The sequence below is a fragment of the Lactuca virosa genome, chromosome 1, assembly GCF_052849685.1.
Source record: "Lactuca virosa cultivar CGN04683 chromosome 1, Lactuca_virosa_CGN04683_v6, whole genome shotgun sequence".
NCBI lineage: Eukaryota > Viridiplantae > Streptophyta > Magnoliopsida > Asterales > Asteraceae > Lactuca > Lactuca virosa.
Window position 1 is genome coordinate 56,343,045 of NC_136426.1, and position 16,141 is coordinate 56,359,185.

Sequence of the window (16,141 nt, forward strand, 5' to 3'; positions counted from 1 at the left end):
CATAATTATACTAAATTATGTGGGAAAATTAAAATTATCAAATTGCTACTGATATCAATAGTTGTCGGGGATCCATATGTAGAGATGAAGTTCTTAAAATATGCTTTGCTTTAAGGGTCATATTGCTCTCTGCTCCTTCACATTCTTAGAAATATTTTTTTAGCCCTCTAAATTATTTATTCTGTACATGGTCCTAGATGACCCAGAACCTTCAAATTTGTAGAGTCCAATTTTTTATGTATCTACTTATATTATGATATGAAAAAAAAACTTTTGGAATTAAGTCGCCGTAGACAACGGCAAAAAAAAAAAAGAAAAACAAGATTAGAGCCAAAATTGATGTAAAAGACGAAGAAAATTCAACAAATTCTTCAAGCATCTAAGCAATTAATCATTATTTTGTTTAAAAAAATATTGTTAAGTGCATCATTTTTCTATTTTGTCCGGAACCTCAAATCGGATTGAATCGGCCATGATTTTGTAACATTGCTTCCAGTACGGTGGAAAATCAGACATTTATGTCGTGTTTTTTTTGGCACGACACAACACGACAAAGTTTTACGGAATACGAAGACGCCATAAGACAATGTTGTGTTTTTTAACTAACACGAAAAAGAACCAGTTAAAAAACGACAAACACGACATGATAAAAATAACATAAAATAATAATTATTTTATTTAATTAATACTTAATCAGCATAATTATACTAAATTCTATTCAATGTGAAAATAATAATCCTCATAATTATACTAAATTCTGTGGGAAAATTAAAAATGATCAAATTGCTACGGATATCAATAGTTGTTGGGGATCCATATGGAGAGATGAAGTTCTTAAAATATGCTTTGCTTTCACATTTTTAGAAATATTCTTTTTAGCCCTCTAAATTATTTATTATGTACATGGTCATATCACTCGCAGTACTAGCGATGACCGAAAACTTCCAAATTTCTCGGGTCCATTTTTTTTAAGTATCTACTTATATTATTATATGAAAAAAAAAGTCTTTGGAATTAAGTCGTCGCAGACAACCGCAAAAAAAAAATTACAAATTTAGCCAAATATATTAATTATTTTGTGGAAAGTAGCAAAAAAAAACCAAATTACAAAATTAGCCCTTAAAATCGCAGATGGGTTAAGCCCATCTGCGATTTTAGTGGCTAAAAATGTAATTTTGTTTTTTTTTTGCTATTTTCCACAAAATAATTAGTGTATTTGGCTAAATTTGCAATTTTCTCAAAAAAAAAAAAACAAGATTAGAGCCAAAAATTGATGTTAAAGACGAAGAAAATTCAACCAATTTTTCAAGCATCTAAGCAATTAATTAGTATTTTATTTAAAAAATATTGTTAAGTGCATAATTTTTCTATTTTGCCCGAAATCTCAAATCGTCCGTGATTTTGTAACATAGCTTCCAGTAGGGTGGAAAATCAGACATTTGTGTCGTTTTTTTTTTCTTTTTTGATGTGAAACAACACGATAAAGCTTTATGGCACACGAACACGCCATAACACAATGTTGTGTTTTTTTTAATTAACACGAAAAAGAACCAATTAAAAAACGACAAACATGACACGACAAAGATAACATAAAATAATAGTTAGTTTAATTAATTAATACTTAATCATATATAACACGACAAACACGAAAAACACGACAAAAAAATACTAAATCGTGTCAATTTTGTGTTAAATTTTGAACACAAACATGATACGACATCGTGTTTTTTACGATTGACACAAACACGAATTCAAATTTTAGTTTCGTTCTAATTTTGTTTTGGTGTTGTATATTTTTGTCGTGTGGTATCATCAATTGTCACTCCAACCCTCCAACCATGAAGTCCACAAGTAGCATCAAACATATGCTAAACATGCTTAGCGTTTATAATATTGAAAATAAAATTTTAAACAAAATTCTAAAGTTACAAAAATGCAAGATATACATAATGATACTTATTAACTTTAAAATCTCGAAAAAAAAAACCTATTTATTGCGTAATGAATGCTTAGTATTTCACTCTCTCGAATCATGTATATCCATAAGCAAAACAAACTCTAAAAATGTCATCATTGTAATATTTGGACAAGTACAGGGGTGTGAATCGCAAAATTACCATAGTTTTTAAGCGCACTTGCATGCATTTAAGCCCCTAACTTCCCTATCAACATGACCAAGCAGAGGAGAGCGTGGGTGCATTCCTCTAATAGTTCAGCCTCAGGCGAATAAAGTGGGCTCACATTTTCTCTCGATCTTTCCCTATTCAGGTCACTTTTCAATCAATTTTGATTTAATTTCATCATGCTTTCAATCAATTTCATGTTTGATCGACAATTTCGTTAATTCCGATTGTGATTATCACTTCGTTGTTATAAATTTAAATAAACAGTTGTGGAAAATTCAAATGCAATTTCACTCGTATCAATTTTGTTTATTCATTTCTACAGTTGTTTGTCTCTGTTGCAAAATTCAATCTGATCTCAAGAGATGCTTAAGATCCCAGAACATCAAGTCGCCGGACACCATGCTAGTAATGGAACCCTTGGCCCTCTCATTGACGATTCCGGTCGTTTTTACAAGCCTCTCCAAGGCGATGAACGTGGGTCAGCTGAAGCAGCCTTCTATAAACAATTTTCTTCAAACACACAAATCCCAGATCATATTCGCAAATTCTTCCCCATCTTCTATGGCATTCAAGTCATGACTGCATCCGATGGATCTGAACACCCTCACATCGTGTTACAAGATCTTACTTCCTCACGCCTGAATCCCACCATCATGGACATCAAAATCGGGTCAAGAACCTTCGGGCATGAAGCTTCAGATGCCTACATTGCAAAGTGCTTGAAAAGAGATCGCGAGACCACTAGTCTTCAATTAGGGTTCAGGATATCCGGTTTGCAAGTTTACATTAATGATGAATCCGGGTTCTATAAGCCTCCTAGAGATGATGTCCTGAAAAGTGGTTTAGACGACGTTAGATTTCTTTTTAGGAGATTTGTGTCGTCTAATCTAGCTCCAGCTGCAGTCCCACAAGAGCTAGAAGCGAACGCTGCTTTAGCGTCCAACGTCTATGGTGGGACTGATGGGATTTTGGCTCAGTTGTTGGAGCTCAAGGCGTGGTTTGAAGATCAAACCATGTACCATTTTTGTGCTTGTTCGCTTCTTTTTGTATTTGAGAAGCGGTTGGCGTTAGAAGGCGTGAGGCCAAACGCTCAAGTCAAGATTATTGATTTTGCACATGTTACGGAGGGTAAAGGTGTGATTGATCATAACTTTTTGGGTGGATTATGCTCTTTGATAAAGTTCATATCGGAAGTGCTTGGAGATCGTGAAGAACATAAAACTGATCAGGAAGGAGATAGCTAGACAAGAATAAGACGTCATTGACTATAGTTAATGGTTAGGATGAATCGAATAAAGACTAGATAGGGATCGATTTGAGTTGTATTTTATTTATACTTGATCAACACGTAAAATCAAAAGATTAAGTTAAAAAAAATTGAAACTCATACGTAAGTGTATTTTTGATACATACAAACTAAATCATTTTAATAAAAAGTTAGATTATATATATATATATATATATATATATATATATATATATATATATATATATATATATATATATATATTAAAGATGTGAAAAAAAGTAACAGTAAACCTGTTGGTATTTTTGACATATTTGGTCCATTTATTTCCTCTATTTCATAATTGGTCCAGCTCTTTATTAATATTACAATTTCGTCCTTCATGGGCAGTGTCGGAGCGTAGGCAAACCAGCTCTTCTTGGGCTGGCTGTTTTGGAGCCGATGGGTCAGCGGCTGGTTGATGGTGGCTGATTTCTTTCTTTGGCTGCTGAATGGCACTGTCATCGGCTTGATTTATACGTGTTATTTCCTCAGTGAACTCACCGCCTATACACAATTTTTTTTGTTCCAGATCCCTCCACCGCTTAATACACGACGCTTCTTCTCTACTTTTGTTCTTCATCTCCGGCTTTATAGATTCGGGGTTGTCACCGCCAAAGCTTCCGGTTCACGCCTTCCACATCTATCGCTGTTCCTTTTTAAAGAAACAGACGATGCTTTCTCGACCGCCTCCTCTACCTGTGTAATGTTAGAACCGACGATCCCATCGTCGATGAAGTCAATCTCGCAAATCAAGTTTTTCTCATTGTTAATCAGCACCTGCTCCACCGCGTGTACACCGTCTCTGGTACCCATCGATGCAGACGACACCATCTCTTTACCTCCACCGCCTCACATGGCTTTCGATTGTAGATCATTTATGAAGACACACAGGGCGAAAATCGATTCCCCGGGAGTTGTTGATGTTCCTCCGGTATACAGGTAAGCCCTATTTTTCGTTTTCAGAATCTTTTTTTTTTCAGCTTCTGGATCTGGAAACGGAAGGTATTTCATCAGCCATGCCCATAAAAATTTCATCAGATTCAAAGCTCAAGAGAAATGAAAACACATATCAAATCTGTTTTGTATGCCCAATCAGTCGACATTCATCTTTCTCCTGCAATCTTGAATCTTTCTTCAATTTTTGGTGACTCTTCAACATGAAGCTGCCCCCGCTTCCGGGTTTTTTCGTTTTCTTTGTCGGCATCGACACAGGTGCAAAACATGTTCTTCATTCCGTTCCTTTTCAGATTCTTTCTTCATTTCACGTTCTAGAAGTTCCAATAAGCAAGACGGAGGGGAGGTCGTCAGATTTGTTTCAACTCAATTTCCGCAGACTTCTCTAAGATTTTCTAGGTAAGTTTGGTGTCGACAACAATTAATCATCTTTGTGTGGCTAAGCCCTAATTTTCGACATTTTTCATGTTTACAATAGTTGATTCTAATGTACTTTGTGTTTTTACATGATGCAGAGTATCCATGTATTAGAAAAGTGGGAAAAAGGACACATACCCATCTTCCAAAACAAAAATGGTGAAGATCATGTACTGAATCATAAGACAATATTGAAGTGGACTACAAAGGTTAAATTGTTTCACATCAAGCTAAAGGAATGAGGAGTACAAAATTCCCTATATTCTATAAACGTGTAGGCTTTTTAATTGCAAACACAATTGCTACAGATGATGTAGAAGTTTGTCAATCAGGCAAAGGCACTATTCTATCAACATTCTATTACGGTTATGCTTTTTCTCAGGTCCTGGTGGGTGGGCTACAAAAAAGATTGTGGGAAGGCGTTCCTTTTTCATTTGGGATATGATCTTTAACATGTGAATTATGTCCATCAGATACAAATACGGTAATCTGTCAGACACTTTACTATTTTTAGTTACCAAAAACTCTATTTTCTCACTTCCTAAATTTTTATTTATTGTCAAATGACTTTTCTATCCATGACAACAGAACTTGAAATCACTGTTTTCGTTGTAGGTTGTATGAATCTCTTTCTATATATAATCTCTTAACCATCTTAATAATTATCTAAAATATGTAACTTTTTTCTTATTATGGTATAAAAAGACTGAAATGCCCCTAATACAATTTTATTTTTTGGTCCCTGTGTGTACGTGTGCACATTTCTTTAATACCACACAATGTATTTTCGATTGCAATATCATATGCCACATGTTTAAGATGTTAAACTTGCGATTTAAATTTTTTTTGGTCTAATGAGCATGTATTGTCCTGAATCTGTACTATTTCCCCTAATCTTTGTTGGTTGACAGTTAGAACCGAAGAGGATTTCATCATCACCACTCACCACCCGATACACTGCATCGCCCTTGATGTTGTAATGAGATTTGAAGGAGAGTTTGACTATGCACCCCAACTGGTCGATGAAATGCTTGAACTAGGGTATGTTGATTTTCAACCAAACTAACTATTATATAAAATCTTTGATGCATAAGATTTTCATCTGATTGAATCTATTTTGGTCTAATTATATATGGTGTTAGTGGGAAATGGGTGTTGGCCTCAGAACTACAACGATTCAAATATCAACAAGCTCAGTAAGCATCTTCGTTACTGAAATATTGCTTTACTCGATTGATATGCAATTATTTGCTATTGCTTAATTGGTACATGTTCAAATTGTTGATATTTTTGCAGTTGTTTTTGTGTTTGATACCTCTATTGTGTTGTGTCGAATTTCGGAAATAGGTCAACAAAGAGAACGGAGGAATCTATACAAACCATTCTTCTCCAACTACTATAGGTATAATTTATTTTGTATTATTTGTAAATTTTAGCAGTTTTTAACAATTTAAGCAATACATTTTCAATGGAGTGGTATACTTGAACTAAAAATTAAGTAAACAATTTGTGATCATTAGAATTTCATCTTTGAAATTAATTGGCAGGCACCACACTGCTTCCAATTGGATTCAATGTTAACAACCCCTCAATCATCTCTGGCCAGTTTATTGCTTACCCATAAAGTTTAATCTTTATTCATGAAAATTCAGATTGTCTTTTCTTCTTTCTGATTCTACTTTGTGTCTGTCTATCTTTGAATCTAACGTCTCTACATCTACTACATATGTTTTTTGCTATTCTCTTTTGGGTATGTCAACAGTTTTCATTAATTTTGTGTTATCCGATGATCATTGTTGATGGTGTATCAATTGATCACATCTTTGTTTATCATGATGTTCCTTGGTTTTCATACGAGTTAATTGTTGTTGAGGATACTTGCTTTGAAAGTTTAATGGTATGATGGATTGATCTATGAAGAGGATGTAGGATATCAATTTCTATTTTTTTAATATATTAAAGTCTTATACCAAATACTTTATCAGTTATAAATGAGATTTGACTTCTCACACTGCAAATTAATAATGCAGTGAACTGATTAGCAGCTGAAATCTCACGGCTGCAAAGAATGATGATGCTGATCAGGAGGTTAATGTATAACATCTAACTGAGAATGGTGTTGAAGTTGAAGTATAAATAAGAATATTAAATAATAAAAGAATGATTGCAAATTCAACAACATTAATGTTAACTGAGTATGGTGCTGAAGTTGAAGTATCTCTCCTCTGAAGTTGTGGAATTTTTTTAGTTAGCAAAAAGAACTATAAAAAACCATAGTTGTTGGTTAAAAGATAGAACTGAGTTTGAATGTTTTTCTACAGAAGGACCAATTATGTAAACATTTTTTGCAGCAAAGACCATTTTGTAATGTTTTTATGCCACAGGGAGCAATTCGGTAATCTTTCTCTGCCACAATTGTCATTTATGTGATCTTTTTCTGTACATGGACTATTTATGTAATATTTTTATGTATACGGACCATTTTTGTAATATTTTTCTACAAATGGACCATTTTGGTAATGTTTTTCTGTCATAAGAACCAAGTCTGTAATCTTTTTATCAAAAGTGAACATTATATAAAATAATTCTTCCACAAGGACCAATTAAGTAATAAATTTTTGTTTACATTTCCATTCATCCCATTGATGGCAAATTACACAGAATAGCAACATACTTTAATTTGGATACCAATTTATGCAATGTACTTCCTTATTTGTCTCACATAACAAACACATTCCGCCCCGCGCAACGCGCGGGTAACCCCTCTAGTTATTATTGAAATACAATAACTTAATTACTATAATAACTTTTCTTATCTTGTTGCACTAATATTTACAAATATTTTAAACATGTAGACTAAAAACATTTTAGCTTAATTGAGATCCGTTTGTAGTCAATTTTGTTACCGACAATAGTATGTTATTGACATGTTTCGTAAAACTAGCTAGTAGAAAGTTGGAAACTAAAATATATAAATTTTATTTGTGTATAAATGTTTGGCAAAAATTCATTTTAGCTTTTTATATATGTGAAATTATCGTAAAACCAAAATCTAAAAACTCTTGTTATTAAATGAACATTTTTTCCCATTTTTTTACGAACCAACCGTTGAAAGTAAAAAGCTAAAAATTCTCAACAATTCCGTTTTATTTTTTATATTTTAAAATTTAAATATAATTTTTAATTATGTATGTTTAAATATTTTAATGTGTGTTTAAATATGATTATCTTTATATTTACAAAAGGGAAATTGAGTAATCTAACCCTTATAAATGACATCATTGACAAAAATTACCTATGTTTTTTTTTGTAAATAACCACATTCTCCGGAACACATTGTTCGGGAGAGGTCTCCGGAATTCTGGAGTACAATTCCGGACTATGGTTTCGGAATACATTTTTTGTTTTCTTTTAGTATAAGTTTTGGTTTTATATAATGTACAAGTTTTGTTTTTATAAAATGTATAACTTTTGGTTTTATGAAATGTAAAATGCAATTAAAATCAACAGACAACTAATAAATACATAAACGAAATAAAGGGATTTGTCTGTAGGTCATATTACAAATACAATGTTCAAATTATCTTTGTCTTTGTACCCCAAAAAATTTCTACTAGTCATTTTCAATAACCCATAACCCATGGACTGGTTTTACCCTCTACAGAAATCGATTTCCCGGTGATCAATACCTCTAGGAACCAACACAAAAACACCCCATTACCCCCTCGGTTGTCAATCTGTTGTGGTACGTCTGGGGTCTTTTCAAGGGTTATCTTGAAGCTCTCAAGTAGGATTGAATCAGTTGGTTCGGTACCCTAGTAGTTGACTCCCACTAGCAGTTTGTGGATGCGGATTCTCATACCTATAAATCAATCCTCATTTTCCGAACAGTAGCTCCCTTCTAATGACTATCGTATATAGTCATTTTGAATGTCTTCAAATCTAAAGCACTCGAAAACCAATGAGCATGTAGTATATTGATTGGGATGTAAAACTAAAAAAAAGGTTAGAAATAATTACTTAGTATATAAATACTCAGGTAATGCAATCCACACAAAATTATACCGTATCACAGTCTGCCCAAGCTGGGTAAACGAATCCATCAGCCATGTCACTCCAGTCAAATGTATCAGTGTTGAAAGCTGATGGCACAACCGTCCACCCAGTATCATCCACTTTATGCTCTAGCAGCAATGATCCACATCATGATGTGTAGACAATAATTTTTTTTCCAGTAAAGTAAGTATTGTTATTAGAAGCGCAATATGTAATGAGTACATAATTATATTACTTACATCACATGACAACCATCCTCCATGACTATCCGCATATAACCGTGTCCAAACTCAATCGTAGCAAAACCGATCAAATAATTGTGACCAAACAACAGCGAACCATCCCGTTCTTTATATACACTGTGTACGATATGCTATAAAAGATTGTCCAACGGTACTGGTTGTTGCCGAGTAACACATTTCCTTTTCATTTGTATCCATGGGGAATTATACAATATGGACATAACTTTTTGGCTCTTAGAACGCCTAAGAGGTGCTGGTGACGGTGTTTTGTATTCATCCTGCGGAATCTCTTTTACATTCGACAATTGAATACACGGTGACGGCTACTCATGGCCGTCATTCGGTGGGTGTTGGGGTGTGTCTAACATATAATCATGCCCCCATAAGTCATTGTCATTGTAGTATGTGGTACCAGCATCTGGCACGACGAGTGTCTGTACGGTATAATAGTGTATAATTGTAAATGATGCAAAAAAATAACGACTATAAACGATGAAATATTTAAAAATGTACCTCCACCCCCTTCGAGGTACCAATATCGTCTCCGAGAGTCTTATTGATACGTTTTAGAATCATGGCTAAAGTAGCGTTATGCTCTGTTAAATGCTCATCTTGCGACTCAACTGCTCGCGACATTCACTGAGCTCATTTTTCAATTGACGAACGTCGTTTTTCAAGTCGCTAATAATTCGGTCCTTGTTGGTTGACGGGTTAGCGGCCGACAGTGGTGGTGGCGGCGGGTGAGATGGAAGCCTCCCTAGTAGGGACAGTTTTGAAGAGCCCTTTCTAGGGTTTCTGGAAGCCTCCTTTATTTATATGGAAAGTAATTTGAATTGGAATATAATATTATTATTTTGAATTCAAATCAGGGTTTCTTACAACTATAAATAGGGACCTCTAGAAGGCTTAAGAACCCTGCACAACACAAGGAATTTTCGAAATCCCTCTCCCTCTTTCAAATTTTGATTCTAAGGTTTCCTAGGGTTTAGGTGTGACACATTAGAGGCTTCCATGCTGTTGGGGCTAGCATTCCAAAGAAAGGTTCTTCAAAGTACATTGTTATGTACGATTATAGCAAGAAGGTATGTAACCAAACCTTGTAATTTTCGATTTTAGCTAGGGTTATTTAGTTTTTCAAAGTATGTTGCTATTATGAGAAAAGAGGAAGAATTTCTAGGCTGCATGTGCCCATAATTGTTATGTGAAATTCCGCAAGTACGTAAAAGTAATCTAGAAATCTCATCATATATCACACTTCTAATTTAGAGGTTGGGATGTCATACTTGTTAGCTCTAAAGTAGGGTTACTATAAAAACGTGTTCTTTAATGATTGTATGTTGCTGTTATGGTTTCTCCTCTTACGTCCTAGTCCGTTGTGTTTCCTATATATTTAACCTAACGGCTTATACAATCAGGTGGTAAATACCAAGCGACACATCAAATAGTCTCCGTACAAGACCATGCACATCGATAACCCTTAATTATCAAACAAAACCAAATCTTTTCCCCACTGTCGATCGCGTCCTTGAAGTGTACACATATTCAATAGTACCAAACTCACCACAAAGCTAACGGAGATCTTGAGAATCCAAGGTTGGTGGAAAATTTGTGATGTAGTACGATGTTATTTGATCTACAAAGGAATGATTTTGGCGATACTTTTGTTCTTCCGTTGGATTCTTGCCTGTATCCCTTTGCTCCTTTACCGATCACCCAAACATCCATTCCCATTTTTCTTATCCCATAAATCTTTCCCCCATAACGGAAAAGGATGAATGCGGTTTCAAGAATGCAAGTATTCCGATGGCCAGTAATCATGAAGATCGCTGAAGACAAGTATTAGGGTTTCCTGTCCAAACATATATATATATATATATATATATATATATATATATATATATATGTAATAAATTATAAATAAAAAATGGTAAACCGCATCATATGAATGACCCACGTAAACCTTCCCCAAGGCCCATATGTGAGGTCAATCACGAAACACTAGCAAGATTTCGGGCATCACGAAACACGAGGCGATCCATGATCATAACGAACAAGGAAAAAAGAAGACCCATATTGAGGTTTAAGAGTTGATATTTGATAGGTTGATGGTTTATTTTATATTGGATAATTGATACGTTGTTTTGGAATGGATTATTTGTTTTTTGTTCGTAATTTCATTTCCCAGTTTTGTAACACTTTGAAATTGTTGCTACTTATGATAAAACCTTTGCTATTCACTACAAGAAATGTGAGCATTAGCGGCGACAGGTGTTGCCGTTAAGGAATATTGTTGTCGCCGTTAAAGCTATTTGCGGCGACACGCCGCCGCAAAAGGGTCGCTGCTGTTGCCTCGTCGCAATTTCTCAATTTGTGGCCGCAAATGCTACCTATCGCCACTAATACATAGGTGCCGCCGCTAATGCGCTGTCGCCACTAATACATAAGTTTCGCCGCTAAAACTTTTTCCTTTTTTTTTTTAATGTAACATTAAAATTATAAAACTACTATAACATGCATACAAACTGCTAGAAAACTTAATTTTGCAGAAATATTAATCCAAAATATTAGTCCATACAAAACCGGTCCAAATATTCATCCAAACAAAGTGCAATATATCTAAAATATTAACTCAAACAAAACATTTCATAAAATCCTAACAAAGTAACTACTCTTCCTCATCACTCCCATCGTTTCCTTCGTTATCATTTCGTGGCGGCAATGAGCGAACAAATCTTCCAATGCCGCAGAACAGGTCGGGTCCTTTAGTATTGTTTGCAGCATTTCCAACTACAAAGAAAGCGAAATATATTACCAACATATCATAATAGCATTGTACTTTTCAAAAATTACCAAAATAAAAAATACCAACATATCAAACTATAACCAACATATCAAACTATAACCAACATATCATTATAGCATTGTACTTTCCAAATACACTTAAACATACATCATACACAATATATACATTATAGCATTGTACTTTCCAAAAAATTTATCAAACTACAAAATACCAACATATCAAACTATAACCAAACTACATGATACACAATATTGTATATACATTATAGCATTGTACTTTTTTTTTTCATTTTTCCATTATAGCATTGTACTTTCCAAAAAATTATCAAACTACAAAATACCAACATATCAAACTATAACCAAACTACACGATACATAATATTGCATATATATTATAGAATTGTACTTTTTTTTTCATTTTTCCATTATAGCATTGTACTTTCCAAAAAATTACCAAACTACAAAATACCAACATATCAAACTATAACCAAACTACATGATACACAATATTACATATACATTATAACATTGTACTTTTTTTTCATTTTTCCGTTATAGCATTGTACTTTCCAAAAATTACCAAAGTACAAAATATCAACATATCAAACCATAACCAAATATCATTATAACATTCTACTTTCAACTTAAACTAACAATTACCTGTGATTGTGGTGGTTGTTGTGTCATCGGTTGTTCCTGGTCGTACATAGACACAACCGTAGGAGGTTTACGCCCAATGCCTCTGATATGTCCGCGTCGAACACCCAATATTCTTTCAAAATAATTTTTTATTTCACTTGGTGTTAGACCGCTTGCTTCAGAAGAAGATTGGGTTTGTTGATTGATCTCTTGGAGTAAAGCCAACTGTATTTTTAAAAAAATGATAAACACCATAAAAATTAGATTACTAAATACCCCTTTGACGATATAAACACTTGTATGAAAATACAAATTAACCAATTACGTATTGTTGCTCGACTGCAGGACTACTAAATACCCTTTGGTGATTCGTATAAGCCTTACGAAATGCTTTGATTCGAGTGATATCCTATTTAACATTAAAAATTAGATTAATTATACTTTAAATGAATAATTAAATATATCATAACCTACTTCTTTGAAACATGCATTGCTATAAGAGGTTGACCCCCCTTTATTTACAACTTGTTGTTTTGCACGAACTTCTTTGTTTGACACCGAACGCTTTAAAAATTTGGGCGTTTGAAAATGTTCGACTGCCTTTTCCGAATTTTCACGTGACATACCCTCGGGGGGGGGGGGGGGTTGTTTAATGCCATTGGGATATCTCCAGGCCCCCTGATATCTGTAAAATAAGTATGGGCTTTACTTTTCCGGCCTCTGTAATTTTTTGCAAGACTCGCATCAATGCTCCGCAACAACTGAGCACGCTCGGGATCCAAGTTAACCTTATCCAAATCAAACTTATTCTACAAATATAAAAAATTTAGTTAATAAAATACCAATCACAACTAAACTTAAAATATTATCCAAGTTACCTTTAGATGCATGACTATTGCATTCCTTAACGCGGGGGAAACATTGTCCCAACCAGATACGCTGAAAGGGATGTTCATCCACATATACCTCCCAATCCCACATGAAAACCAATTAGCACGCTTCCCGACAGGGGAATATGTGATCTCCCTATCGAAATCTAAATTCGCGGGCTTTCCCTTGTTTACCCATATCAACTTTCCTAGCTCGATGTTTTTAGATAAACCCCTTATTTTCTTTGGAAGCTCAGTTGAAAAAATAAAATTAAAAATATTAGTCACGATAAAATAAATTAATAAAAATAGCTAATAAATATATCATAATAAGACTTACCACCTTGTTCGTGCTGATCTCGGCCAAAGCCTACCGGAAGTGGTGGATCCCCAACTCCATCACCTCCGTGTCTAAGGCCCATAACATCGTCCATCATGGTAAAGAGTATCAGCCAACTAAACCTCATATGTAGCCTGTAAAATTACAAGATGTACAATATAGAAACACAATATGAATAAAATTTATACAAAAACATGAATAAAAGTTAGAAAAACAACATGAATAAAAGTTAGACAAACAATATGAATAAAAGGTACACTTCAAATAAAGTTTCTATTACAAAAAAAAACATTTGATTTTTTTAATCAGAATCTCCATCATATACTTCAATGTCTTCTTCATCAGTATCATAATCAGAGTCGTCATCATCATAATCAGTCTCTTCCTCGGAAACATTATCGATTCTACCCGTTGGCGAAGGTACTTCAATCTCATCCCCATTGTCATAATCAACACTGTTTTGAGATACATCAACATTGTTTTGAAATTATTGTGAGAAGTCGATAAAAAGTCAAGCTCCATATGAAGAGTTGTTTTGAACTACGTCAACATTTTCGGCCTCCACATTGTCGACATCTTGGACAGAGTCACTGTAAGCAATTTCGACACGGGCATTGTCGGATGGTAGATCCCAAATACTTTGATGATTAACTTGCTCGACGACACAACGTGGGTTGTTTTTTTGGTTTCTTCGATGATTAACAGGCTCGCGAATGTAGAACACTTATTTGGCTTGTGAACCATATATGAGTTGATCATCTTGGTATGCTTTTTTTGTGTTGACACTGATGAAATTATCATCATGAATATCTCTCGTATCGAACCACTTGCACCAAAATATTACATACGAATAATCATATGGATATTGCACCTCCATAATCTCTTCTAACTGGCCATAATATTTCTCTCCATTCTTACTAACCGCTAGAACCCAGAGTTTTGTGTTGTGCGTTTTGCATCACGACTAAGTACCATAAACCTAACACCGTTGACTATGCACGCGGTGTAAGTATAAACATCCATTTGTGAACCCATTGAAAGGGCCGGCAATTCTTTGTGGAATTCTGGAGAGTTTTCTTTTTCCATCTGAAAAACCTATTAAACATATATTAATGTTTTATGTATTCCTGATTTGTTATATTGATCAAACACATATGTTTCTTAATTATTATTACCTTTTCAAGAAAACAGTTGGGAAATTTGGTCTTGTTGTCACTTTCAGGATGTTTAGATTTGAATTTTCTGTATTGATTAATATATATATATATATATATATATATATATATATATATATATATATATATATATATATATATATATATATAATTGAGGAATGGAAAAAAAATAACAATAATTAATGAAAGATAAAGATAACACTTACTCGATGTATTGTCTAACTTCTTGACAACTATTCAATATAAACCATTCTATATTACGTTTTTCCATTATATCAAGATGTTTGATTTGCGTTGCGCTGGTCGGTCGACACTTAAACTCAAACATATAATTTTTTTTTTCAATGACAATGTCCTCATTTCTTTCAGGGCGATTGAATTGAGTCTAAACATCTCGAAGGTACATCGAACAAAATGATAAAGCTTCTTCAACAACATAACCTTCAGCTATACAACCTTCCGGCCTCGCCTTATTTCTGACATAGTTTTTAAGTTTTTTCGTATACCTTTCGAACGGATACATCCATCTCATACATATCGGGCCTTCGACAATCGCTTCATCAGGTAAATGCAAAACTAAATGAATCATAATGTCGAAAAACGCTGGAGGATAAATCAACTCTAACTTGCACAAGGTTCTAATAATGTATTCTTTTGCTTTCCTCATATCTTCGACCTTTAGTGTTCGGGAGCAAATTTGCTTGAAAAACGTACAAAGATCTATAATTGGTGTAGAATTTTCTTTGTCCAATAACGCTCTAACTCCAATCGGTATCAAACGTTGCATAAGAATGGGATAGTCATGAGATTTCAACCCAATAATGTTAGTATCATTATCTACCACTTTCTTACTGATGTTAGATCCAAACCTATCTGGCATTTTAAAAAACAAGGCTAGATCCAAACTCGGCTCTGAACCTGGTAGTAAAATCAGCCCAAGTCATCGCATCAAGCGCTGCGTCATCCCCGATGACATGCCCGATCTCCTCCCACCAATCTCGTGCCCTGTCCTTCAGAAGACAGGATGCTAGTCTGACCTTGTCCCCTTCGGGACATCTACTGGTGTGGAACGCATTGGCGACATCCGCCAACCACCTGGTACTCGCAATGGGATCCCGTGCCCCATGGTAGTCTGGAGCTCCACAAGCCCGGAACTCCCTGAAGGTAAGTGTGCGCGACACCATCATGGCCGCCACCTCAGCACGGAAGGTGCTCAACCTCTCGTCCATCAAC

The 16,141-nt window shown here is 34.5% G+C and overlaps 1 protein-coding gene and 1 long non-coding RNA gene across 3 annotated transcripts; both read left to right on the forward strand.

The window, feature by feature from the left end:
* Positions 1 to 2,039: 2,039 nt before the first annotated feature.
* LOC145132607 (inositol polyphosphate multikinase beta-like) lies at positions 2,040 to 3,503 on the forward strand. Its single transcript, XM_079067491.1, has 2 exons — positions 2,040 to 2,268; positions 2,449 to 3,503. Exon 2 carries the CDS (start codon positions 2,489 to 2,491, stop codon positions 3,368 to 3,370), a length of 882 nt encoding a protein of 293 aa, XP_078923617.1. The 5' UTR covers positions 2,040 to 2,268; positions 2,449 to 2,488; the 3' UTR covers positions 3,371 to 3,503.
* Positions 3,504 to 3,769: 266 nt separating this feature from the next.
* LOC145132674 (uncharacterized) lies at positions 3,770 to 7,228 on the forward strand. 2 transcript variants are annotated; one of them, XR_013718231.1, is made up of 6 exons: positions 3,770 to 4,767; positions 4,884 to 5,269; positions 5,697 to 5,826; positions 5,928 to 5,981; positions 6,082 to 6,187; positions 6,816 to 7,228. It is a non-coding gene; the product is annotated as an uncharacterized LOC145132674 (long non-coding RNA). The 2 variants fall into 2 exon arrangements; XR_013718200.1 differs by having other exon boundaries at positions 6,133 to 6,187.
* The last annotated feature ends 8,913 nt before the right edge of the window (positions 7,229 to 16,141 follow it).

What these genes read in the sequence shown, in the direction of transcription:
- LOC145132607 (XM_079067491.1), top strand. Translation starts at nt 2,489, where the DNA reads ATGCTTAAGATCCCAGAACATCAAGTCGCCGGACACCATGCTAGTAAT.